At 51.6% G+C, this 26,154-nt stretch overlaps 1 protein-coding gene across 2 annotated transcripts in view; it reads left to right on the top strand.

Annotated features, from left to right (window-relative positions):
* CACNA2D3 (calcium voltage-gated channel auxiliary subunit alpha2delta 3) overlaps window positions 1–26,154 on the top strand; it is an 874,937-nt gene that overhangs the window by 373,853 nt on the left and 474,930 nt on the right. For both annotated transcript variants that reach the window (XM_036266884.1, XM_036266885.1), the window contains exon 6: window positions 21,785–21,916. In XM_036266884.1, the coding sequence (XP_036122777.1) occupies window positions 21,785–21,916 (132 nt within the window). The remainder of the gene's footprint in view (window positions 1–21,784; window positions 21,917–26,154) is intronic.

Raw genomic sequence — 26,154 nt, 5'->3', positions numbered from 1 at the left:
GCTTCGCAGTGATTCATCGTAAACACTCAGCACAGGGTCCTTCGGCTCCCTCCCCACCCCTCCTCCAGCCTTCTGTGGCCTCGGCTCAGGATCTCAAGCACGGTCTCTAAAGCATGGTGAGGGCCACGGCCGCGTGCAGTGCAGAGGCTTCTTCAGAGTCTGCACTTGTCCTGAGCACGTGGACCAGGGATGCCAGGTTCCCAGGCCAGTCTCACCCTCTTGACTACAAGAGGGCGGTGGTACGTCATGGCGGTGTTAGCGGCAACTCACGCGGGGCCTGGCTCCTGAGGACCTGCCCTGCCCTCCGGGAGGCCAAGGACAGAGCTTCCCCACGGTTCGAGCAGGAGCCTCTCGGGGAGCAAGCCTTGACTGACTTGTTCTGGGGAAGACGACAGCTCACGCCACGCAGCTGACTTAACCATGCCCCACGCGGCATCTTGGCTGTTTCCCGAGTCTCCTCTGCAGCTTGTCACTGGCCCTGCCCTCAGTCGGCATCTCCCACCAGGAAGACAGACGTGTGGCAGCTGTTCCCACAGGGGGTGTAGGTCATTCTGGGAGCCCTCCTCAAACGTTAGAGGATAAAAGCAGCGCTTATGTTTGGGAAGCCTCCCCCAGGCCGGGCCTTGTGCTGAGCACTCTCCCTGAGGTCGCCTGGATGCTCAGGCTCACCGTGGGAAGAAGACGCAGCACCCTGTGGTGCAGGGATTCAGGCAAGTCCATACGGGTCTGAACAGCTCCAAGGACACTCGGCCAGTCAAGTGAGAATTAGAACTTGGGCCGCTGGATGCGAGGTCCCTGCTCCCCACGGGGACGCACTGGGACAGAGCGCACCCGGAAGGCAAGCGGCTGCTGATGCGAGGCTGAGGAACCCGAGCCGGGTGGCAGCAGGTGGGCCGTTTGTCCTGGCCTGCACCAGCAACGGCAGTGACAGCCGGCGGGGCAGAGGTCTGCGGGGGAAGGTGCGCGCTCCTTTTCTGTGACCATGCCCAGGACTGTGGCCATGTCCTCCTTGGGCACTGTCTTCCACCCAGGCATGCCCTGTCCAGCCAAGCTATGTGACCACCTGGTGTCCGCCTGGGGAGTAGAACCCAGGAGGTGACCTGGGCTCTGCTTGTAGACCTGCTGAGAACAGCTTTGGACAAGTCCCTCCACCTCCCCGGGCCTTGCAGACTGGGGTCTGCTGTGCTGCCGCTGTCCTCGCCGCCGGCTGCCCTGCTGCCCCAAGACGCCTGACTTCCAGCAATAGTCAGCGAGTTAGATGATGCGGCTGGACACGGACCTTCACTCAGCCACCCGAGAATCCAGTACCACCCAGTAAGCATGCACTCCCAGGACACTCGGCGCTTTCCCCCTGCTCAGTCCCTTTCTTCCCCTTCCTCCCGGCTTCCCTTCCAGGAGCCTCGGTCAGCAGTGAAGGGCTCTGCACTAGGGCACCCTCTCCCAGTGCAGGGAGGAGAACACGCTGGTGTCTGTAGCAGCCTCCCCCTCCGGCAGTGCAGCGGGGACTCGAGGATTCGGGGGAGCAGGGAGAAGGTTCCAGGTTTCTGTTGTTCATCGCTGCTCCCTGCAGGGAAGATGGTCTCCACCCTCACAGACGGAGACAGAATTCTGCGGAATTTGCTGTCATGCGGCCCTGCTTTGTTTTCACCCCCGTGGCCGTCGCACAAAGATGCACCGAACGCTGGGCCCTCCATCTGGTTCTGTTCACGCGCCCACGTGTGTGCGATCCGAGCCCACCTCACGGAAGGCTGGTGCGAGTCGCTCCGTGGGACCCAGAGGATTCCCATGCTGTCTCCGTGAATTTGTGTTTAGTGAGAACTTTTGGAAATGTGATCCTGATAATGTACTTATTCTCTCTCTGAAGTGGTTTTTGTCAATACACGTGGCCAAGAAGAGCCCTCTGGTGGCTCTGCTACTAACTGTGTGACCCTGGGCCCGTGACTCAGCCATGTAAGCTCAGCTTCCCCATCTGTGAAATGGGCATGACATCCGTACTTGCCCCAGAGTTATGTTGAGAATCTAATGTATTACTGTCCACGGATGGCTTAGAGTAATTCCTGGCACATCCTGAGTGCTCAGTAGTTGTTGGTTGTGGTCAAGTTTCACTACCTTTAAAGGTGTCTTGTCTCCTTGTGCAAATGACACTCTCTGCTGCCCAGTCTCCACATTAGTGAGTGTGCACAGAGGACCTCGGTCAGAGAGGGTTCAGTGAGCCAGAGCATGAAAAGCACTTAGCCAGGCAGACGGAAGTGCTGCACACATGGCCAGTCCACTCGTTTCCAGGGAGTTGCTTATTGAGCCCTGTTTCTCTTTTTCTGTGTTAATTCTTATTCACATCAAGCCTGGTGAACAGTTTATGGTGCCATCAATGTTGTGTATAGTCTGTTGTAGTTTGAGTGTGAGTGTGTGTGTTGTAGTTTGAGTGTGAGCACATGTGTTGAATGTGAGTGTGTGAGTGTGTTGTCGTTTGAGTGTGTGCACGAGTGTGTGTGAGTGCATGAGTGTGTTTGAGAGAGTGTGTTGATGTGTGCGTGTGAGAGTGTGACAGTATGTGAGTGTACATGAGTGTGCACACGTGTGTGAGTGTGTTGTAGTTTGAGTGTGAGTATTGTGAGTGTGCGTGCATGAGTGTATTAGTGTGTGTGAGTGTGAATGTAAGTGAACATAGTGTGTGTTGTAGTTTGGGTGTATGTGTGTGTGTGAGTGTGTGCGAGTGTGTGCGAGTGTGTGTGTGAGATGCAAGTGCATATTAAACTATTTCCTGTTGCTTGTGCATTTGTATGGCGAGCACCTGTTTCCATCTGGAAGCTGGGTCTCTTTGCCTCCCTCGGCTTTGACTTCTCAGACCAGAAATCACAACTAGCCTCCATGTGCACACACATTTACGGTGGTGCTTCTGTAGGTTGTGTGTGCGTGCTTTGAATATTCATCTCTCTTTGAAAGCTTATCTTGTCAAAACTGGTAAACTCTGGGCTAGGGCAGGCGTCTCCCAGACTGTGAGCACCAAGGGTCTCCTCACCTGGTCGAGGAAGTCGCTGAGAAGCAATAGGCTCACCTGTGAGACACACAGTGCTGGCGAGTCTCAGAGCCACCGTCTGTGGCCGGGCACCTTGGGGCCAGGTGTGGAGACCGGCCGCAGAGCAGGCTCGGCTGCTGTGCAGAAGGGATGACCACTGTTCATCTGCCTCAGCTTGGGAGCCCTGTGGGTCCCAGTGGCATTACCACCAGCCCAGTTTGCAGTCGTCTTGGAAAGGACACGCTGCCGTCTCTCCCCTGGTGGATTCTGCGGAGAACTAATCCTGCCAAGCAAACCTCATCTCCTTCTCTAATCAAGTGGCAGCGGGCAGCTGAACACGATGCTTGTCACAGTTGTCCTTTTCCCTCAGCCTGCTGGGAGAGAACCATCTCTTAGACAACCACCAGTTCAGAGGCAGCTCCGACGCCGGCTGCCTTCCTGGACAGACGTGTGTACGTTTCTCCCTCGTCAACAGACGGACGGCTCGTGTGCTTTCGGCGGAGTAAGAAACAGCAGAGGCTGGGGAGCTGCTGCTGAGTTGTATCTATCATTGAAACACCAACTGTAAAACTAAATACAATTTGCCACTATTTACCCCTGAGATGGGTGTTTTGAGTTTGTTTGATGCGCTGAGAAATAAAATGATCCCTTTTACCTGCTCCTGCTGTCTCATATTAAGGTAACGTGAGAGATTGTATGACGGGAATCATAACAATAATTCATATTATTGTCCAAAAATATCCATTTAAAAAAACAAATTGAAGGACATTGTAGTGGGTTGAATAATGTTTCCCGCAAAAATTCATGCTCACTCCGAATCTCAGACGGCGACCTTATTTGGGAATAGAGTCTTTGCAGATGTAACTCATTAAGCATCTTAAGATGAGATCATACTCGATTTTAGGGTGAGCCCTAAATCCAGTGTCAGGTGTCTGATGAGAAGAGAGGAAGGCCCACCGAGGCCCAGAGGAGGGCTCTGCACACAGAGGCAGGGTTTGGAGCAGAGGAGCCACGGCGTGCTGAGGGCGCCGGCAGCCAGCAGGAGGTAGACCTGGGCTGCGGGGCAGCTGGTCCCTCGGAGCCTCCAGAAGGAGCCAGCCGGCTGGGCTGCCGCCGTGTGTAGACTCGGCCTCGGGAACTGTGGAGACTGCAGGGCTGCTGTTCACAGCCCCCTCGGACGCCGTGTCCTGGCAGCTCCAGGAGTCTAGACACGAGCCGGCTCTCCTGGGTCTTCTTGGACTAGTGTCTCAATCACCTTCCTGGGACTACAGGGGGAGGGGGAGCATCAGGGTCCTGAACGGCAGAGGGCGACTGAGGAACTGTCCTGAGTTCACGGAGACTGAAGAGAGAGCACAGCTAATGAGATGTGGTCCTGGGACAGTGGGACAGTTGTGAGGTTTCAGTGAGATCTGTAGACTGGGTACTAGTATTATCAGGGTCAGTATTGTGGTTTTGGTCATTGGACTGTGGTGGTTAAGAACCAGGTTTCATTTGGGGAAGCTAGGTGAAGGGTATATGGGAAAAAAATATTTTTTTAAATAAAATTTTCAACTTTTTTTTTCTAATTATTTTTTCCCTATTGATATTTTTTAGAGAGAGAGGAAGGGAGAGGGAGAGAGAGCTAGAAACATCTATGGAGAGAACATCGATTGGCTGCCTCCTGCATGCCCCCCACTGAGGATTTGGCCCACAACCTGGGCATGTGCCCCGACCAGGAATCAAACTGGTGACCTTTTGGTACATGGGTCAACACTCAACCACTGAGCCACACTGGCCGGGCTTTTCAACTGTTTTAAAGTCTGAAGGTATTTTACAATGAATATTTAAAACAGCGATACTGTTGGTTTTATAGGAGAGAGACGGGTGAGAAAAATCGGGGCATTATTTCGGACAAGCTAGTGTGTGTACATGTCTGTAGTAGAGACACAGGCACTTATTCTCAGTTCCCCAACATCTCTCCCCTTCCCCTTGTGAGGAAGTTACATTTATTCATGGCAAAGCATCCTTCTAAATTCTCTGGATACCAAAATCCCACTCATGAAAATGGGCTCCCCCCCCCCCCGAAGGAATGCCGCAGGCTGTCACAGATGGAGGGGCGTGTGTGGCGTGGGGAGTGGATACATGGATTACAGAGCGAGGGTTTGGGTGTAAAGGGCGACACACAGCACAACTGCATTTCAGTAAAAACAAGTCTTGCCATAGACCGAGCAGGGGAGAGAGTTTCGCATCAGGATGGTCAAGGTAGTTATTGATAGGATTAGGGTGACTTTAATTTTCTTTCTGATCATTTAATTTTTTTCAAATATTGAGGATATTTTCATTAATTAGATGAGAAGGTTTTTTTTGTTTTGTTTTGTTTTGTTTTTTAAGAGAAAGAATAAAACTATTTTTAGAGAGTGATTTTCATTCTCTTCCCCCAAAACAGAGCTCTCTGTTGGGTTTAGGATAAAAAGCCCCAAGTGGAAACTTCGTAATAATACATTTATTATTCCACTCTCTCGCCATGGAGAGCCGACGCTTGGACCCTGTCACTGTTCTCAGAGGTGGCCAGTGTGACAACATGACCTGTCTTGGTGGTCTGGTCAGAGTCTGAAATATCTGATTGAGGGTTAATTCTTGGCTCAAGACCATAAGATATATATTTTTAAAATGCTGTCTGCATTTTGTTTACCAAAAGGTCTTTCTCATGTTTCTTCTTTGGCACAATTAAATAGATTTTAGAATTTGCAGTTGTGGGTCCTTAATATATTCATCCCGAGATGCCTTGGTGCATCTGTTATGTATTTCCATATTGTTTTTGCTAATAGTTTTGGAGAGATTTTAAACATTTGAGCTTTTTTTTTTCTTGCTTGCTTTAAAGATGATGTCTGGAGAAAGTTAAGGACCCAGAAAGTTATTAATTTTTTGTACCCGCATTGCACTGTAGTCAGCTACTTTCAAGACGAAGGGGCCCGTTTTTTCTTGTCATTCTTCCCTTTCTTTTTCTTCTTAAATAGAATTTACATTAATCAAGAGGATTGGATTGACCTTCTGGTATGAATTCACACTGATCCCGTATGCGAATGAACTATACTCATGCCTAATTCGATTGTAAGAGTTAAGATCTCCATAAATACACGGTAAATACATAATATGTCTTAGAGAACAAATGTTGAACAACTAAAAATTAAAATAAATATCTGTTTTAAGTAACATGTTCTCTCTTAAATATTTCTACCTTTTATGATAGGCTGTTGCTTCGAAATAAACTTTCTATCTTCTCTTCACATCTTTTGTTCTTATTGTTGAGTCCGCCCACCTCCGGACCTCATGGTGACCATGCCAATGTGACCTTGTACCCTGGCATCGTGGATGGTCCTTGCTTTGGGACATTCCGCGAGTAACATAGCTTTCAGTTCTTACAAACATCTCATTATATTCTAATCAAGAAAAGGCTATAGAAATATCAGCAACTTTAAATTTACATGTCCTTTAATTCGCATACAAAATAGAACCAAGCTATTTAAAAATAATCAAGCAGACCAAAGGGTGAAATCATGGCAGATTAAATAAAAAAGCTTAATTGGATACTAGCCTTAATTGGATACTAGCTGCATAGATGGCTTGTCTTATTTCTAGTTAGCCACTCTAATGAAATTAGTCATCAAATGTGTTAGGACTCTAAAATGTTACTGGAGGTTTAATTTATTCTGTATTTCTGGCAGTTTAAAGTGTGTTACAAACTATTTAATCAGACAACCATCGTAATATGAAGTTTTAGCATCTTTATTGCTAGATCTTTCCAAATAAATTTATTTCTACATATATGAAAATAACATTTGGACTACTACCATTTAAAAAAAAAAAAAAAGATTTCTCAAACCTTGACTCAAAAGCATTCTCTTACTTAGACAATGCCAGCTGAAATTTGGAAGTAGGTTTGTCCTTGAAGGTTTTTGGAGATCAACTTCCATTTTGGAAGGCCTGTCCTTGTCATACATCATTTTCGTAGCAGCCGCTTTCTCTTGGTGCAGTTCCTGTCAAATTCATGTGGCCTGCTTGGTTTTTCTGTAGCAGCAATAACATGTTCTTCCTTTTCATTGTTATTTGTAGCATGTAATCTGCTGGTCTTGAAGCATTATTTCTCATGAAACACTTCTTTCTGTCTTCTATGGTTTTTTTTCCTTTGCATCCCCAGTGATCTGTCTTTTGCATTCGACTTTCCTTGGAAACATTTCTTTTATCTATCATGCAATGTTAGAATGCTCAGCATATTTCTTGTACAACAGTATGATATGGGAATGCTGCACTTGGGGAATGATTCTGCCAAATTCAAGTTCTCTCACTGAATTGGCGCTTGGGGAAATCCTGAGAGCATGGGTTTCGTGGGCTGAGATCACTCTTGGGTGTTGGTGACCGTATTGGAAACGTGGAGATATTTTTGTTTTGGCGTCCTTACCTCCACTTCTCCCTAGTGGCACCCTGAACTTCTTTCAGGATCCCATCTTTCATGGCTGCTGGGCTTGAGTTCAGACCCAAGGCTTCACAGGTTTAAGCCAGTTGATCAGCACGCCTCACCCCCCTTCTGTGTTGACCAGGGACGGGTTTACAATGGTCAGAAATCACTGGAAAGTAAGGAGACATGGAAGATTCCACATTCTGCCCCTGCGGAGCGCGGGGAGAGGTGGATGAGTGTACTGCAGCAGTTTTGTGGCCTCTGAGGGGAGGGGCTGAGGATGCGGGGTGAGGGCTCCGGGTGACAGGCCGGGATGTGTGAGGGGAAGCGTCTGAGGGTGGTGCCAGGGTGCAGAATAGAAGCAGAGTGGAGGCCAGGCCCTTGGTGAAACCGTGGGTCATCTCCAGACCCACCTCCCCTTTAATCCATCCCCACCCTCATCTCAGTTCTGTGGCCGAGTAATTTCTAAGGTACTGTGAGTTAGGTGTTTGTTTCCTTCAACTGGACAGATCCACAGCTTGAAGAAGTAGAGGCTGCATTGACATAATTACAGTAGAAACTCTCAAGTAACCTCAAGTTAAGCAATTAATGGATTCATGTTCTCCATTTCTTCTCCCAGCGGTAAAATGCTGAGGCAGTGTCTAGAGCGTGCTGAGTGCCCGCAGCTAGCAGTCTGCATGCAGGACTCAGGCCGTGGTCCCATAAGCAAGGACTGGCTAAGTGTTAAAAGAAGGCATTTGATGTATTATTTTAAAAATGGTTTTTTGCTCTAATTAATTTTGGTTAATTAACCAACTGCACATCATGATCACATCAGACACACACACACACACACACACACACACACAGAGTCAGTCAACCCTGTGAAATGGGGTGAGTTATCACTGGGGTGCCCATCCATTCTGGTTTGCCAACGACAGACCCACTTTACAGTGGTAGTCCATATATAGTAATAAAAAGACCCCTCTGCCCCCGATTTGGTTGATAAATTATATGGGCATCCTACTTATAAATCACTTTATAGAATTGAACATATGCCCTTTGATTTTTTTCATGAGGTATTATGTGACAAGAGGAGGTACCTTTAAGCATGAGTCCCTGTCACTCAGGAGTTAGGGTGCACCAGCTACTGAAGGTCCATAAACTCAATCATGTGGTCTCAATTAATTTGTCCCAACTGCTATTGTTTAACAAGCCAAAGAAGTCGTTGATAAAAGAATTCGTAGGTTGAGTGAGGTCTGGTGGAAAGATGTCTGGAGCCTCCTTGTTAATAGTTCTTGGCCAATATTATTGGAAGCTGGCATTATTCCTAGTTGTGTATCATGCTCTTTGGGAGCAGTTTAAACTTTCAGTGATAAAATCCAGGGGGGTTTACGATCTGTAGATATTCGCATGAAATTGGGCATCAAAAGCAAATTCTTATAGTGTTCAAGCCATGTGAGCCCTGTCCCCTAGTGCCCTATCCCTCAAAACCACCTCGGCAAGAACTTGGCTTCCTCCCCGGAGGTCTGGGAGAGGGCGGGTCCTCCCCACAGTGCACTTGCAGAGAATGTGTCTGCTTCTTCGAGCATCTTTCTGCACGTTCTCAGCCCCACTTCTGACTTCTGCTTACATGCCTCGCTAGGGGTGTGGAGCTAGACGCGCCCTTGGTGTGGGACCACATCTACATTTTCACGTCCGTGGGGCCAAATGGCTTCAGGAGCTTGTCAGATTCGGAGCGGGTATGATGAGACAAATGCACTATTTCTTTATATAAGGAATGTGTTCACGTGCCCCCTGCCCTCCCTCCCACAGGTCTGGGCACTGTTACGGTCTGGGTGTGGGTGCCCTCAGGGGGAAGCGGGGGGAGCCAGGCAGCACGGCTGCTTGGGCTGTGTGAGCTGCACCCTGCGGTCCCTGGTGGGCCACACGGATGACTTCATCTCTTTCTGCTCAACACCTGTGTGATGACTTAATGCTTTTCTTTAAATTAACTCACTCTTTATTTTTATCTAAATACATTTAGCCTCATTCTGCACAGCAGTCTGAGTATCCATGGGTTCAATGTGTTGGCTAAAATTTCTCTAACATTGTGAAATACGTAACTCGTACAGACTTAAAGTTTCTTTGTGTGCTGCCTGAAAGCACTTACCTAGGATGCGTGTGTGTGTGTCTTTGGAAGTGACGAGGGCGGGGCATAAGCCTCTTTCCATCCATTTCTTTCCTTTAAGAAAGAGGAAGCCAAGATTTCTTCATTCTCCTACCCCGTGGGCTGTGTAGGCCAGAGCTCAGGCAGCAGCACTCCATTGGAGAAGGGTGCTCCCCTCCTAGGAACTGAAAAGCCAGCGAAGGCGCAGCGATTCGCCCTGGGCATTCGTTAGACATCACTCCCTTCCCCACGCCGCCTCTTTCATTCACAAAGACCAAGGCTCCCGGGCGTCTCAGAGGAAGACAGGAGATCCTGGACCAGGGAGGAGATGGTGTCCACACCTCCATCACGGTGAGCAACCTGTCCCACCACCGGTGTTTCCTGTGGAGTCAATGGCAGCATGGCCGTGGGTAGGATTTGCACCTGGAACGTGGCACTAAGGCATTCCTCTGTCCTCGAGGCCCACCTCAGTCCCCTTCTGTTGGACTTGGCCCCCAGGGGGCACATCTTTCCTTCTCCCCCACACCGAGCTCCCCTCCAATCCCATCCACCCTGTCTTTCTCTCCCACAGCCAGTCTTGCAGGCTGCTCCCACTGTGACAGTCTCAGAAGCAGTGCCCCCTTCCATTCCCTTCCACCCTCCTGTCCCCCCACCCGGGCCTCTGAAAAGCCAGGCTCAAGGCTGCCTGTGGTCTCAGCAATATAAATGTCACAGCAGTCAGTCAGCTCTCGCTGGGCCTGTGGGTGTTGAAAGCAAACAGCAAAGTTAAACTTGGTCCATTTCCCTAGCAGACTGTCCACAGTCCACTTATCTCCTCCCCGCAGGTGCCTTCTGGGCCTGCGCGGCCGTGATGTGCAGGTCTGCTGCCGGCGCCTCGCAGCCCTGGCCCCGCGGCCTCCCGCCCGCCCGGCGCCCGCTGCTTGTCCCACCCGTCTCTGTGTCTTCGGCTGGCAGTGTCCCGACAGCTCCTTAATTGCTACACGCATTTGTACATTTCCCCGGCAATTATATTTCAGACCCTGTCAAGGTACCCGTGAGCCTCGGGGCTGTGTTTATATGAAGTATCAATGAAAAGCCCACGGCGTGGGCACAGATGGCAGCTCACAGAGGCGCGTGTCCCCGGGAGCCAGCCTGGCAGGAAGGGGGGGAAGGACTGCTGAAATGTCTCCTCTGGAAGGTCGGATGAGAGGAGACTGTCAGCATCACGAGTGGGTTCCCGCTCTGTCTCGAACTGCGTGCCGTTCTTGATTGTGTGTGACTTGTCATAACACCTGCCTTCTCCACAACTGCCTCTTTGTGTGCCCCGCCCAACGGACACAGGACAGGGGCCCCGGATGTTGTGAGTTGCGTGTGACTGCATGGGTACGCGTGCATTCGGCCGTACGGGGGGGAGTGTTTGGGACGGGCGCAGGCTCATCCGGCACCCCCGCCCCGCCCTCCTCCAAGGAGCACCCTGGGTGAAAGGACAGCCTCGTTTCTAAGGTTGAGTGGCCTTCCCCTCGCCAGACCTTGGTTCCCTCACCCTTGATGCAGGAGGGCTTCTCAGGAGGGTGAGCACAAGGAGCAGGAGGGGTGCAGGGCCGCCGGCACTGTGCAGGCACCCAGCAGCACCCCGCAGGAGAATCTCGCTGAAGTCTCCTGACCCAGATGGGGTGGGCAAGGATCTCCTTTCCTTATCATTTTATTCTTTCATGCGGCCGATGAATAACTTCTGTCAGTTAGAGGCACTGTAGGAATGTCTGCGATGGGGGCGTACGTTCTGAGAACTGTCACTGCAGAGCAGTGGATGTACGCAAATCTGTGACAATCCAGCTATTTGGGAACACATTCTTCCCTATTGCCGTCGATTGGTTTTTTACATTTGGGTGTGATCTAAGGAGCGCCCAGCTCCCTTTGGGCTACTTTGCCCCATGGTGCAGTGCCCTGGAGTCCTGTCCTCCCACCCCCGGCTGCTGGGACTCCCTGCTCACATGCTGGGCTCCTCCCCCGGCATACGTGCAACGTGCCTTCAGGGAGGAAGCCCAGCGGGTGCTTGGTGAGCACTTCCTCCACCGAGGGCACTGGCTTCTCTCACCCCCACCCTGGTGCCGGTGGTCCTGGCCCCCAGAGCAACCGAGGAGGCTCTCAGCACTCCCTCCCCCGCCCACCTGCTTCTGCTGGACTGCTCTCCAAATGGCAAAGGGGTGGACCTGCCTGCCTTTCACCTCCCTCCAGGGCCCTTCATTGCTCTTGAGACTGAGAACTGACTGCTGCCACCCAGCCTCCTTCTGTTCTCTGTACCCCAGGCATCCACACTCCGGCTCTGCCAGACTCGACCCCACCCCCTCCAATGCCCATGCATTCCAGCTCGATCCATGCTGTGTTCGAGACCTTCCCCAAAACCTGCCTCCTAACATCACGGTCTGCCCCTTCTTAAACTAATAACCCCTGTCATTTCACATGGGATTAGACAATTATTGGGTTCTCTGCTTTCACTATGGACTGTACGCCCCATAGGGTTAAAGTCCTCATTCAGTTATGCCCAATGCTTTGTCCCCAGGTCCTGTCTCAGTGCCTGGCAACATAGTAAACACTCAGCAAGTATTTTATGAATGAATGAATGAATGAATGAATGAATGAATGCTTACTACATCCAGTACAGGTGTTAAATGCTCCTGGGGGTAATAGAAATGACATGATTTATACCCTTTAAGCGGGTTGCCCAATGGTAGTGATAGCTACTATAAATGTAACAACTAGATGAAAAAGAGGGAAAGCCCTAGTAGATTGGCCGGGGTGCTGACCTGGGTGTAGTTGTTGGGAGAGATATGAAGAGGGGTCCTGGGCCAGACTGGAGTGGCTGGGAGCACCAGCAGCCGTGCTTGGTCTCTGCGAGATGGGGCAGCAGGAACTACCGATGCTTCTGGAGCAGGGTGCGTGGTCTGGCTGTGGAATTTAGCACAGATCTGAGAGGGGGACACCGAGTTCCAGGGAGCCTCTGTGAGGGTCTTGCAAGGTTGGGGTTCTAGTTCTAGTATGTGCTGGTGGGAAGAGGGTGACTGTGCTCAGCTCATCTCCAAACCTGTCCGAGGTGAGTCTGCTCCCTTTCCAACCAGAGCGAACCCTCAGGAAGGAGGTAGCCTCAGGGTCCTCAGTGTTATGGTACAGACCTCCAGGGAGCCTCAGTGTACGCTACAGTGTTACACCTCACACAGGCATTTGACATTGACCAGCCCAACTACAACTTATCAAATGCCGTTTTAGAATCAGAAGCCCCTTGCTGCATGCTTATTTTCACCCTAGACCCTGGATCCAAATGCTGGTGGTGACGCAATAGCCTCACTGCAGCTTTGCACACAGATCCCGGGGGATGTGAGGGGAGGGCTCTCGTCCCAGCATTCCCTAACCTTCACCCACCAGGCCCCCTTCACCCACTCACCTGTCCCAAGCATCAGGTGCAGAGCCGCTGTATCTGGGCCAAAGCATGCCTCACCCCGGCCGCCTCCCCAGGGACCACCCACTTTATCTGTTGACAGCTGGGGGTGGACAGCCTGCTCCAAGCCTGTTACCTGGTGTCTAGCCACCCCGTCCCTCCACGCCCTGCTCACCCTCCGTGGGCAGCAAACAGAGCCCAAGGCCTCCACGTAAGCCTTCTTCCATCTGGTAGTTTGGACAGGGATTTAGCCAGGCTCTACCTCAGGAAAGGAGCTGTTCCTGGGCAGGCGAGTTCATTGCTCCAAGGATCAGTTTTCTCATCTGTAAAGTGGAGTCGTCAAGAGCTGTTTGTACCGGCCCGGAAAGGGCTGCACACGGCGTGGCACACTGTAAACACCCAGAAACGTCTGCTGCCATCGTCATTGTCATCGTCGTCCTCACCATCATTTCCCTTTGTATTTATTTATTTATTTAGAGAGGGAGACGAGGAGGGAGGGGGAGAGAGAGAAACACTGATCTGTTGTTGCACTGATTTATCATTCAGTTGAGTCTTGTATGTGCCTTGACCAGGGTTCGAGCCCACTACCTTGGCTTATCAGGACGGTGCTCTAACCAACTGAGCCACCCGGCCAGGGCCTCATCATCATTATTTTAATTTCTATGATATAATTTCCTTCTTCTTAATATCTCTGACAAAAACTTAGGACCCTGGTCGGGTAGCACAGTTGGTTAGAGCATCATCCTGATAAACTAAGGTTGTGGGTTCGACCCCTGGTCAGGGCACATACAAGAATCAACCAATGAATGGGTAAATAAGTGGAACAACAAATCAATGTTTCTCTCTTTCTCTCTCTCTCTAAAAACCAATGGGGAAAAATAAGACTGGGGAATGGTTTATTCCAGGAGAGTAAGGAGTGACAAGGAGGAAGAAATGCAGATTTCTTCATATATTTAAGGCAAAACCAAACAAACAATCAAGGGGCTTTAGTCACTGAGGTGAAAGTTCACTGGGGAATTAGCCCCGAGGCCGAGCACACGAGGGATCTAGATGAGAGAGTGCAGAGCACCTCTGGACTTGCCAGACTGGTAGGTGTGTGTGTTTACATTCATTTTGCTCCCCAGCATCATCTAGAGTGGTTCAGCAACCGGCCATGCGTCCTCCTCATCCCTCGCGTCCCTGGGTTGCTGGAAATTGGCCCCGGTTTTGTCAGTTAAATGTGAAACCTGCATTTAATATCTAGCACATCCCTGTGTTTAGAGGAAGGGTAAATGTTTGGCAAATAAACCTGCTTTATAATTCAACACACATTAAGGGCTATTTTCCAATACATATAAGTACTTGATAATTAGCTTCAAAACGATTCATTATTTAATCTATGATCTATTTCCAGTGAATGGGAAAGATGTCATTTACTTGCTGGAATGGGAGACGGGGAAACAGCAGCCGTTCTGCCCCTGAACCCGGCCCAGCGTGCCGTGCGGGGAGGCGGCATGTGCCCGGGACCTTCGCAGTCGGAGACACACAGGTTCAGAGACCCTGGGAAAAGCCCGAGATCCTTCCTCCAGCCTTGATCAAGGCAGAAACACCTTCCAGCTGAACCTGAACTCTGTCCCTTCCCTTCAAATAATCGTTTTTGGTAACAGTAGTTTTTAATTCTGTTAGTAGCCTGTAATTGCTCAAATAGACCCAGATTCTCTAGAAATGGACTCATCTTCTGCAGTAGAAAATGCCAAGTGTAACTTCAGCCGGTGCTGCTGACTCGCTGGAGGAGTGAATACCGCTGAGGAAACGACGGAGTGGGTGTCCGGTGACTGTGAGGTCCGGAGAGGAGGCTCCGGAGCTCAGGTGCCGTGGGCATCCCGGTTGCTTGAAGGGGGCGTGCTGGAAAGAGGAAGCGGACTGCTTGCTGTAGATTCCAGAAGGAACAGAACTTGATTTGGGGGCCACGAGTAAAAGCTTGAGGGGCTATGGTGCTCGTGGAGCACAGATGGTGTCTCTTAGAAAACGTAGGCTTTGCAGAAGACCTCTGGTCGGCCCCAGTCCTCGCTGCGGCCTGCCCGCCCTCCAGCCCTCGCCCGCCCGCCCCTGGCCCCAGCTGCATGCTCAGACTTGCTGTTTCGAAGGCACCGGTTTCTCCCCAGCTCAGGGCTTTTGAACTGGCTGTTCCCTCTGCGCGAGACCTGTTGCTGGCCAAGGCGTTGTTGGGCTGATGCCACCCATTTTGAGTAACTCCCCTTCTTCCCACACAAGGAACTCTCCCGCCTGCCTCTCCTTTGTATTGCCTAGTGGCACCCAATTCTATCGGGATTCTCATTTATTTGGCCAGTCTCCCTTCCGCAGACGGAAATGTCAGCTTCATGGTCTGTTGGCTGATGGCTAAGTGGCTGCTAGAGTAGATGCTCAATAAATGCTGTTGAAGGAGCAGATGAATGAAAGGTTCATCCACGGTGCCTTGCCTGATCATCTGAGGAAGGGTGGGAAGACTAGGGAGAGGCTCGTCTGGATAGTCTAGGACAGTTGAATTGTCCCAGGGCTGGCTTTGGGGATCACCACAGAATTGTGTGTGATTAGTGACGTACCTGCTGATGGTCACAGAGCCCGCACCTTATGTGCCTGTCCTCAGCAGCTCTTGAGAGAGGCTGTTCTGTCTGCCACAGAAGAGGACACTGGGCTCAGAGAAGTTGTCACAAGTGCAGAGCTGTTAGCTAACGAGTGCGAATGAGGTCTCAAGCCTGGGGCTCCAGCTCTAAAGCCTGAGTTCCAGATTGGTTCACAGCTGTGAGGGGGCTGCCCAGGGACACCCGCTGTCAGGGGGGTGCCCAGAGACACCCGCTGTAGGGGGTACTGCCCAGAGACACCCGCTGTAGGGGGTACTGCCCAGAGACACCCGCTGTAGGGAGGGCTGCCCAGGGACACCCGCTGTAGAGAGGGCTGCCCAGGGACACCCGCTGTCAGGGGGGTGCTGCCCAGGGACACCCGCTGTAGAGAGGGCTGCCCAGGGACACCTGCTGTCAGGGGGTGTGCTGCCCAGGGACACCTGCTGTCGGGGGTGCTGCCCAAGGATACCCATTGTTAGGAACAGGACAGAAGTTGGGAGTTCTTGATTGATGCACAGAGTTGTTAACGCCTCCCTCTGGGGAGTGCTGTCCACATGGCTGTGCTAGGTGCTTCCTATCATCCACTGACCTGCTTGGAGCCGAGGGCTAATCATCGCAGGCCAGACTCGGGGGTGAACTGGGGACTGGAAGACATGACAAGAGGGGCTGCTCATTCAAAGATACAGAACTGAACCAGAAAGGCATGTGGACGCAGGAGAGTGTGGGGAGAGCTTGTCAGCCTCCCTGACACCAGGCGACCCCCAGAGCAAGTGCCAGCGGGGGGAGAGCAGGTATTCGGGTGCAAATAGAAGGACACTGCGACGGCGGCGTTTTTTGATGGGTTATACGATACACGACAAAGACAGATCAGAGATGTGTGAGATGCTTTTCAGACACAAATTGCAAATTGATCACAGAGGTGGTGTGGGACTCTCCCTCTCTCAACATCTGCTCGTCATCTGTTTCTCTAACAGCTGAACATCTGATAAACGTTTGGCTGGCATCGGAGGGGATTTAATCTCTCAGAAGACAGCGGAAGCAGAAGCAGCCCTGCTGTTTCGGGTTGTCCCACTGACCAATGTGAACGATACGTTGGTGTGCAGTGGACAGAAACCTGCGACAGCACGACCATGTCGTGTGGCGTTCGCCGTATCGAGCACGGCGGGCCGAGAATGGACACACACACTAGACGTCGAGGAAAACCATTTTAATCCAACTTTGTACGTTACAGGTTGGACCCATTCACAGCAGTCAGGAAGCTCATAAAATTGTAACACAGACGCAAACATCTGAGTGGTCCCATAAAGAAGAGAGGGAGAAGGTCTCTAAGCATCCTCCACGGGGTACAAAGCCTGCGTTTACGAAACTCGGATTCGGAAAGGAATACGCACAAACTATGGAGGATGCTTATACTGTAAGAGGGTGTGAGTACGCGTACCAGGTTGAACAGTGGCCTCCAGTACGTTCTGTGTTTTGGAAACAGGATCTTTGCAGATGTAATTAAGTTAAGGCTTTTGAGAAGAGGTCCTGTTGAACTGAGGGTGGACCCTACTTCCAACGTCTGTGTTCTTCAGAGGAAGAGGACAGGGTGATGTGACCGAGGCACACGGACGGGCAGCCGGTGCAGCGGGAGGCGGGAATGGCGAGACCCACCCCCAAGGCAGGAAGCGGCAAGGGCTGCTGGAGGCCACCAGACGTAGGAGGGAGGCAGGGAGCAGATTCTCCCTCGGAGCCCCCAGAAGGAACGGATCCTGCCAACAGCGTGATTTTGGAGTCCCGGCCTCTGGAATAAATTTCCGTTTTAAGCCACTTAGTGTGTGGTATTTTGTTATAACAGCCACAGGAAGCTAATACAGTACATTAAACCCCTAAGAAGATTAAGGGTGGGGGGAGAAGCTAAAGCTCAGATTAATCTAAGACTCTTGGGAAACGTTCAATGAGGCAAAGGGGGCTTTCAAACAAAATTTGAAACAAAACACAAACAAGGAAAAAGGGAAGCCTGCTACTGAGGAGGATACTGTCATTTTTACAAGTGATTGTAAGAAAGCCAATCTGCCTAGCAACCAGAGAGGGAGCATCAGGCTAGGGAGCTGGTCCGTACCCCAAGGGGATGTTCACCTGCTCCTCAGTCAGTGGTCCTGGACACAGGGGTACATGACCCTTTGGGCTACTCCTCTTCTGCTTTCTGGCCGTGAGCTGGGAAAACCATTTTTAACTGAAGTCTTCTTTAATCGCAAATATTTAGACGAATGCCCTACTTAATAATGTCATGATTTTTCTTTTCCCGATGTCTTAGCTGATGGTAACAATGGACGGCAATTCAGATTTTTTCTCCTATGAATTTGCTTGCTAAGCTAGCTTGTGAAATCAATGCACTGTGGTTATTTTACAAGCCAGAGGCAGTGTTAATTGAAATGCTTCAGCAAATGGGTGTGTGCAACACGGTCCCCATTTGAACGACAGCCTATCTTTTAGTGATTCCGCTTCTCTTGTTCACCACTCATGTCTGAGCAGGATCTGAGGTCCAAATGAAGGGGGCGAAGTGGTCCTCAGACCACCGGGATCTCTGTGCATTTCTGATGGCGCTCACCCTGCCCTAGGTGGTCGTCGTAGGACCCCAGGACCTCCTGGAGGCACGGACTGCCTTTTCCACCCAGAAACTACCCTCAGGACAGAAGAATCATCTCGCTGGAGCCTGGGGGACTCCCTGACATGCTGAGACAGTTCGCTAGTGAACTGGAATTCTTGCTTCTAATTGTGCAATGTTTTGATGGGACACTGACATCATGGAGGCCGTTGACGGAGGAGGCAGGGGCCATAGATTCTTCAGGGTCATCATTGTATTTGCATCTTGGTGGATTAAGTCAGGGGGCCTTTGTAGCAGAGAGTGAGTCAGAATCATGATTGTCAAGCTTGGACAGAACAGTAAAGGGCTCCATTTTCTGGGATTGTAAAGATAAAGTCTCCCTTAAAATCACTTTGCAGTAAAAGGTTGACTTGGTTGTGTTCACTCTCTTAGCCTGTGATGTGGTTATGATTGTTCATGAGAGTTAGAGCATTTACCCTTGCGATGAGAGTCAGAATCCCAATTGCCTATTGAGTCTGAGTAGTGATCTGAAGAGGTAAGGCAGCGGAGGTGAGACGGGATGACAAGACGCGATGTCTGCCCGCGGGGCCAAGAGCCATTGCGTGGGCTCAGCTCAGACGTCTCCAGAAGAACATCTGGGCGCAGCCAGCTGGCACTGGGCAGACTGTGCAGGAGGGTGCGGGGCGCCCTATCGGGACTTCATCAGTGTACCCAAGTTACATGAACATTTCTAACAGTATTTATCTCGTTGTCCTACCATGAGGCTGGAGCCCTGGAGTGACCCAGTCTGTCCACATCCCTTCATCTGTGTATGAGGACTCTTTGGAATAAGGACACCACGGTGGGATTGCTGTGACCCGGAGCCCAGGGCAGCCCTGTGAGGGCGTGGGACTCCAGGCCGGGGGAACCTCACTGAGGGCTTTCTGGATGCCTTGGCCATTGGTCCTTTTCCGTCAATTATGTTAACCTTCCAAGCAGCCTTTTATGGTGGCCACTATGACCCCCGTTTTATAAATAAGGAAAACACAGGTTAGAGGTTTTGTCACTTACCAGCGGGTGCTTTTAGGAAAGAACCTAGCCTGCTCTGCTCGGTTTCCATTTGTGCCGCATGCAGGGTAATGAGGAAACCTGTCCTGGAGGGCTGTGGTGGGCTCTAGGAGGGGGCTAAGTGCCTGGACCACGGGGGGGACTCCTCCTCCTCCTCCTCCTCCTCCTCCTCTCCTCCTCCTCCTCCTCTCCTCCTCTTCCTCCTCCTCCCTCCTCCTCCTCTTCCTCCTCCTCCTCCTCCTCTCCTCCTCCTCCTCTCCTCCTCCTCCTCTCCTCCTCCTCTCCTCTCTCCTCCTGCCTCCTCTCCTCCTCTCCTCCTCCTCCTCCTCTCCTCCTCCTCCTCCTCCTCCTCCTCTCCTCCTCCTCCTCCTCTCTCCTCTCCTCCTCTCCTCCTCCTCCTCTCCTCCTCCTCTCCTCCTCCTCCTCCTCCTCCTCCTCCTCTCCTCTCCTCCTCCTCCTCCTCCTCTCCTCCTCCTCCTCCTCCTCCTCCTCCTCCTCCTCCTCCTCCTCTCCTCCTCCTCCTCCTCCTCCTCTCCTCCTCCTCTCCTCCTCCTCCTCCTCCTCCTCCTCTCCTCCTCCTCTCCTCCTCTCCTCCTCTCCTCCTCTCCTCCTCCTCCTCCTCTCCTCCTCCTCCTCTCCTCCTCCTCCTCCTCCTCCTCCTCCTCTCCTCCTCCTCCTCTCCTCCTCCTCCTCCTCCTCCTCCTCCTCTCCTCCTCCTCCTCTCCTCCTCTCCTCCTCTCCTCTCCTCCTCCTCCTCTTCCTCCTGCTCTCCTCCTCCTCCTCCTCCTCCTCCTCCTCCTCCTCCTCTCCTCTCCTCTTCCTCTGCTCTCCTCCTCTCCTCCTCCTCCTCCTCCCTCCTCTCCTCCTCCTCCTCCTCTCCTCCTCTCCTCCTCTTCCTCCTGCTCTCCTCCTCTCCTCCGCCTCCTCTCCTCCTCCTCCTCTCCTCCTCCTCCTCCTCTCCTCCTCTCCTGCTCTCCTCCTCTTCCTCCTGCTCTCCTCCTCTCCTCCTCCTCTCCTCCTCCTCCTCTCCTCCTCCTCCTCCTCTCCTCCTCTCCTCCTCCTCTCCTCCTCCTCCTCCTCTCCTCCTCTCCTCCTCTTCCTCCTGCTCTCCTCCTCTCCTCCTCTCCTCCTCTCCTCCTCTTCCTCCTGCTCTCCTCCTCTCCTCCTCCTCCTCCTCTCCTCCTCCTCCTCTCCTCCTCTCCTCCTCTCCTCCTCTTCCTCCTGCTCTCCTCCTCTCCTCTTCCTCCTCCTCTCCTCCTCCTCCCCTCCTCCTCCTCCTCTCCGCTCCCTCTCTCCTCCTCCTCTCCTCCTCTCCTCACTCCTCCTTCCTCCCTCCCTCTGCTCCTGCTCCCTCTCTTCCTCCTGCTCTACCTCCTCTCCCTCCTCCTCCTCTCCTCCTCCTCCTCCTCCTCCTCCTCTCCTCCTCTCCTCTCCTCCTCTCCTCTCCTCCTCCTCCTCCTCTCCTCTCCTCCCTCCTCTTCCTCCCTCCTCTCTCCTCCTCCCCTCCTCCTCTCCTCCTCCTCCTCTCCTCCTCCTCCTCTCCTCCTCCTCCTCCTCCTCCTCCTCCTCCTCCTCCTCTCCTCCTCCTCCTCTCCTCCTTCTCCCAATCATTACAGGCTCATCCTGCTGTTATTCTGACCCTCAGCAGACCAGGACCGGACAGTTATTTCCCCTCTTAGAACAGAATGTTGCTTAAACGTGGCATCATTCTGAAACCAGAGCTTCAGAGGTTAAAAAAGCAAAAAGTGGACTGACGGCCACAGATCATCCTCTCTGCCCCACCCCGTGCCACCAGCACACGAGGAATTCTTGGTCAGTCTCCCTCGGCGTCTTGGCCCCTGGTTCTTAGCTATGGACAGGGGGTAAGGGGTTGTCTTTGGGCTGCCAAGGGTGAGGAAGCAGGGTTTGTTCGTGGGATAGCAGGGCAGAAGAGTGGGTGGCTGTCTGTAATCTGGAGAACCACCTTTGTGTTAGCCATCCATCCACCCATCCATCCATGTCTTCCTCAGTCCGTCAGTTTTTTACGTGGTCAGAGGAGTCCCGCAGAAGAACAGAGCGACGGCTCCTTCCCTCCAGGCGCTCATCCCGCTGAACAGAAGTAGAGGGATTTCATTATGTCATTCCAATATACTTACCTATTTTCTTTTTTAAGCAAACTTCTGAGTCTGAGGTAGAGAGAATTTGAACACGGCTGTGTTGGCTGAGGTAACGGCAGTGAGAAAAAATGTGGTTTTCCTATTTTTAATGCTGAGCTGAGACTCAGGAGGGGAAAAGTGGGAAATAACGCTAAGCAGGTCTGGTCTCTTCGCTTCCTCAAGGACCCTGGACGTTACAAATAAAGGGACGAGCCTTTCAAGGAAGGGGCCATGTAGAGGCTCCTGGGTGGCTCGGGCAGGATGGGGACGTCCTAAAGCACGGAGTGTGCAGGACCTGTAACCCTCCACAGCTTCCTACAGAGGGGCCTCAGGCTGCCCGCTGCAGCTCTGGGGGTGCCCGCCAGGCCCCATCTTACCTCTGCCTGTAACACCTTCTCTCTCTCTCTCTCTCCTTGCTTTTCAGACCCAGCAATTGTCAACGGGGTGTATTGGTCTGAATCCCTGAACAAAGTGTTTGTGGATAACTTTGACCGCGACCCCTCTCTCATATGGCAGTACTTCGGAAGTGCCAAGGGCTTCTTCCGGCAGTACCCAGGTGAGTACCCTGCTTGGAGGGCTATGATTCGGACAGAGGAACGTGTCATGTTTTCCTTTAGGGTTCAGGGTTAAAACTATCGTCCCTTTTCTTAGGAGGAAAATGAAAGGCTCTAAAAGGCAAAAGGAAGAAACAGAGAAAACAAATCAGAAACTCACTCATCAATACAGAGAACAGACTGATGGTTGCCGGAGGGGAGACGGGGAGGGGGGCCTGGGAAAAACAGGGGAAAGGGATGAAGAGGCACAGAATTCCAGCTATAAAATAAGTAAGTCATGGGGATGAAGTGTTCAGCACAGGGAATATAGTCAGTAGTAGTGTCATAACTATTTGGTGACAGATGTTTATTACGTAACGTGGTGATCCTCTGTAAGGTGTTTAGATGTCGAACCGCGGTGCCCTACACCTGAAACTCACCTAACATTGCGTGTCAAGTGTGCGTCCACTGAAGAACTTCTAAACCTGCTGTCAGGTGCAGGACAAGAGTGGCAGCTGGTATCCACACGCCCTGCACAGGCAGGCACTGGGGCCAGCATCCTTCTCAACACAGTGATCCACAGAGCTGCCCAGCGTGGGGGGTTGGGGTGTGAATCGCACCCTATTTAAACTTCCTGGACAAGGGTTTGCTTTTAGTGTTATTATTGTTACTATTATTATAGTCAGGGAAAGGACCAAGTCATCACTGGACAGAGTTACGTTCTGACTGCGAGGTGTAAGAAATGGAAAATCTGAACTTGAGTTTCCCCTCTCCGGGGCCGCCTGCCCTTGGAAGAGGGGTTGAGTGGCCGAGGCACCCTGATGTCAGTGCCCGTCCTAGCAGCCCACCAGCCGCACCTTCAAATGAGCGCATTTGTCAGAGTTTGGCCGTCTTGCCAGTGGAACAGGTGCTCATTCCGGGGCCTTCCCAGGCCTCTACTTTGCAATAGGAATTTAATTCTGGCTTGGTTTGAATTTTAATTAAAAAGGGAAGTTTTAATTTTGCTTACAAGTTGTGAAAACAGGACTCGAGGCTGCAATTGTGCCAGCAACACAGCTGTACAAATTAACAAGCTCAACCTAAAAGAAGGGGAAAAACACCCTGCATAATCTTGGAGCAATTAAGTGGAGTCTTTTATGTTTTCATTAAGTAAGACGAGGCACCTGATGTCTTCCCTCTCTGAGGCGCCGAGTCTGCCAGCTCCGCCTCGAGGGTCGCCCGCCCCGCACGCAGCGTCTGTCCCCGAGACTCTCCTGCCGAGCGTCTGCTCCGCCAGACCAGCCAGCGTTTGCCGAGCTGCGTGCAGCAGGGCGAGCGTGTCCCGGAGCTCACGCGATGTCAACAATAAGCGTCTTAGTAAAGATGGTGTTATAACAAACAGTGGTCTGTTAAAATTCCGGTATCGCCAAACTGCAGTCTGCTCTGATACACTCCTCAGAGAGGAAATTTAACGCAGATGTCGCCGAAATGAGAGCATGGTGGGTGGCTGATCACTGACGAAGCCACAAGGACATCTCACCATCTTGCCCTGTGATGTTTGGACGAAGGTGGAGCAGATGAGGAGAAACCAGAGAGCATCTGTTGTCTCCACCAGCAAGGGGGCCTCCTACTATGGCCATGAGGACATTTGAAGACAAAGGTGTACTAGACATCTCTGGTGCCCTAGCGACATAGCTTTAAACAACGAGATCTATTCTTCACAGTTCTGGAGGCTGGGGAGGCCAGATCAAGGCTCTGGCAGATCCGGCTCTTGGTGAGAGCCCTCTTTCTGGCTTGCAGATGGCCACGTCCTTCCCGGTGTTTCCCGCTCCTCCTAAGGGCTCAACCCCCATGGTCTCATTCAAACCTAGTGGTCTTCCAATGGCTCCACTGCTTAATGCCATAGGGGTGAGGGCTTCAACATACGCATTCTGTCTATAACAGAAGGGACTCCCAGTAGGGAGTTTATATAATAGAGGAGATTATTAACATCCAAGGTTTTTGTCACTCAGAACAGGTGACTAAGAAATGCTTATAGTTCTTTTCTGACATCGGTAGCAGAATTTGGACTTTGTAAAATTTCTGCATCTTTCTATGTTAATATAGACACACGTCACAGTCCTCCAGAGGGGTTTCGTTGCCCTGATAAATGTCACGTGGTCCCTCAGTGCTTAGTTCTGAACAGAGGGCACATCTCTCGGCTGCTGGACGTAACACAGGTATTGGAAAAGTGATCGTGGGCATTTTCTGCTAGGACGTTTTTTTTCAGGATGCCTCTTTCCGCGTGCAGAGTGGTACCAGTGTAAGTCAGTGGTCAGCATACATGTTCTTGAGCAGACGAGATGTTTCTTTATTCTTACAAAGGTGTGTCTGGGGTCCTTGCTTTGTTCTTCTGAGTTTTGTGTGAGACCCTGAGGATAAAATGGTGAACTAGACAGGAAAGGTCTCTGCCCTCATGAATCTCCCTCCTTCTGGGACATGCATGCATCAGGGATTTTGATTGCAAGTGACAGAAACCCAGTTATGACCAGCTCCAGCAAGGGACATATTTATTGGCTCGTGTAACTTGAAACCCGGAGTTGTGCACAGTAGGACTCCAGTAGTCAGCAGTGTCATTTGGATTTTGAATCTTTCCTTCCATTCCTCACTTCTACCTTCCTCTGTTTCACTGGTGGGTGATCTCCTCATGGTGGGGACATGGCATTGGGCTTGCAAGGTTATTCTTTAGTTATGGTCCCCGGGGAAGAGACAGCATCTGTCTCAATAGCCTGGATGAAAATCCAAGAATTAGCCTGGTGTGGGCCATGTGCCTGCGTGCTGAAGCCAAGGACACAGTGGGTAGGGCCAGTCATCTGACACCGTGAGGGTTAGTGGAGATACCGCGTCCTTGCCTGGAGTGAACCCCTAAGGGAAGGGACAGTGAGCACCACGGGGAGAGAGACGGGAACAGGTTGGCATGGCGTAGTGTGTATCATGCTAAGGTGGGGGAACTAGGGGTGCAGGGCAGCAATAAATAGGAGCACCAATCCCACCTCTGGGGGTGGAGGGACTCTTACTGGAAGGAGAATCGGTCAGCATTAGCCTCGTGGCGTTCCTGCGACGGTGCCGTCCATTTCTGCAACTTCACAGGCCTCGCAAGATGCACTTAGGTGCCACGGGCAGGTGGCGACAGTTTTGTTGTGCTGTCTGAAGGAACTCCCCCTGATGACAGAATGTTCTGTGTCTATGTGTCTAATGTGGTAGCCACTGGCCACAGGTGGCTGTTTAGAACTCGAATCGTGCCTCGTGAGACTGAGGATTTCACATTTGAATTCCATTTACTTTTCATCATTTAGATGTAAAATTAAGTAGGCACCTGGGGCCAGCAGCTACTGTGTTGAACAGTGTAACTCTGTAGGAAAAGACTCTTGTAGTTTGATACCTGGTTCTCTCAAGGTACTATTGGCGTTACTTTTAGTGGGTGCGTTGCAAGAGGGTCTCACTGAACAGAGCTTTGGATAACCTCTTCCAAACAACAATAACAACAACAACACGCTGTTCAAGGGCCTTGGGCTCTGCGGGGTTGGTTTCTCGGGGCGCATGGAGCTCTGTTTGTTGCAGTTCTGTCTTTGGGAGCCGTGAATGTGAACGTTCAGACTGATGGTAGTGATAGTGGCCCTGGTTACCGAGCACTCTGCTGGGTGCTCACACCGGCATTGCCTGGCTTGGTCCTCACGTGACTCTGTGAGCTGCAGCTCCTGTTCTCCCCACTTCGCAGATGAGGAAGCAGAGGCCTGGAGATGAACGGACGAACCCAGGACACACCAACAGGGCAAAGGGGAGCTGGTGATGGGGTTACTTTCCAACCACTTCTTTCCTCGTTTGTTCTCGTGGTGGTTCTGGCCCCATAAAATAGGAACTGTGGCCTCCAGTCCTGAGCCATTGGGCTTTCAGCCCCTGTCTCCTTTACTGGGGTATCTGCCTCAGGAGGACAGAGACATTCGTTTTGTCCATCACATGTCACCAGCACCAAGAATAACACCGTGGGTGGGTATTCACTCTGTGTTTGTTAAATGGATATATCTCTCAGCGAGTCAAAGTCCAATAGATCTATTGCCCCCACCACACTGGTAGTAGCAGCCTTTGCTCCTCAGAAACAGTGGAGCTACTGCCTCTCGAAAGCGGGTCACTGGCTGCGGTCCATGGGACTAAGCGACCAAGGAGGGAACAGGCATAAACACAGTATGGAACCATGATTCTCCTGCACCCCCATTGCTCCCTCTTCTGCAAGTCCTCCTAGGCC

The sequence above is a fragment of the Molossus molossus genome, unplaced genomic scaffold, assembly GCF_014108415.1.
Source record: "Molossus molossus isolate mMolMol1 unplaced genomic scaffold, mMolMol1.p scaffold_m16_p_18, whole genome shotgun sequence".
Classification (NCBI taxonomy): Eukaryota; Metazoa; Chordata; class Mammalia; order Chiroptera; family Molossidae; genus Molossus; species Molossus molossus.
This window is presented reverse-complemented; position numbering and strand designations above follow the sequence as displayed.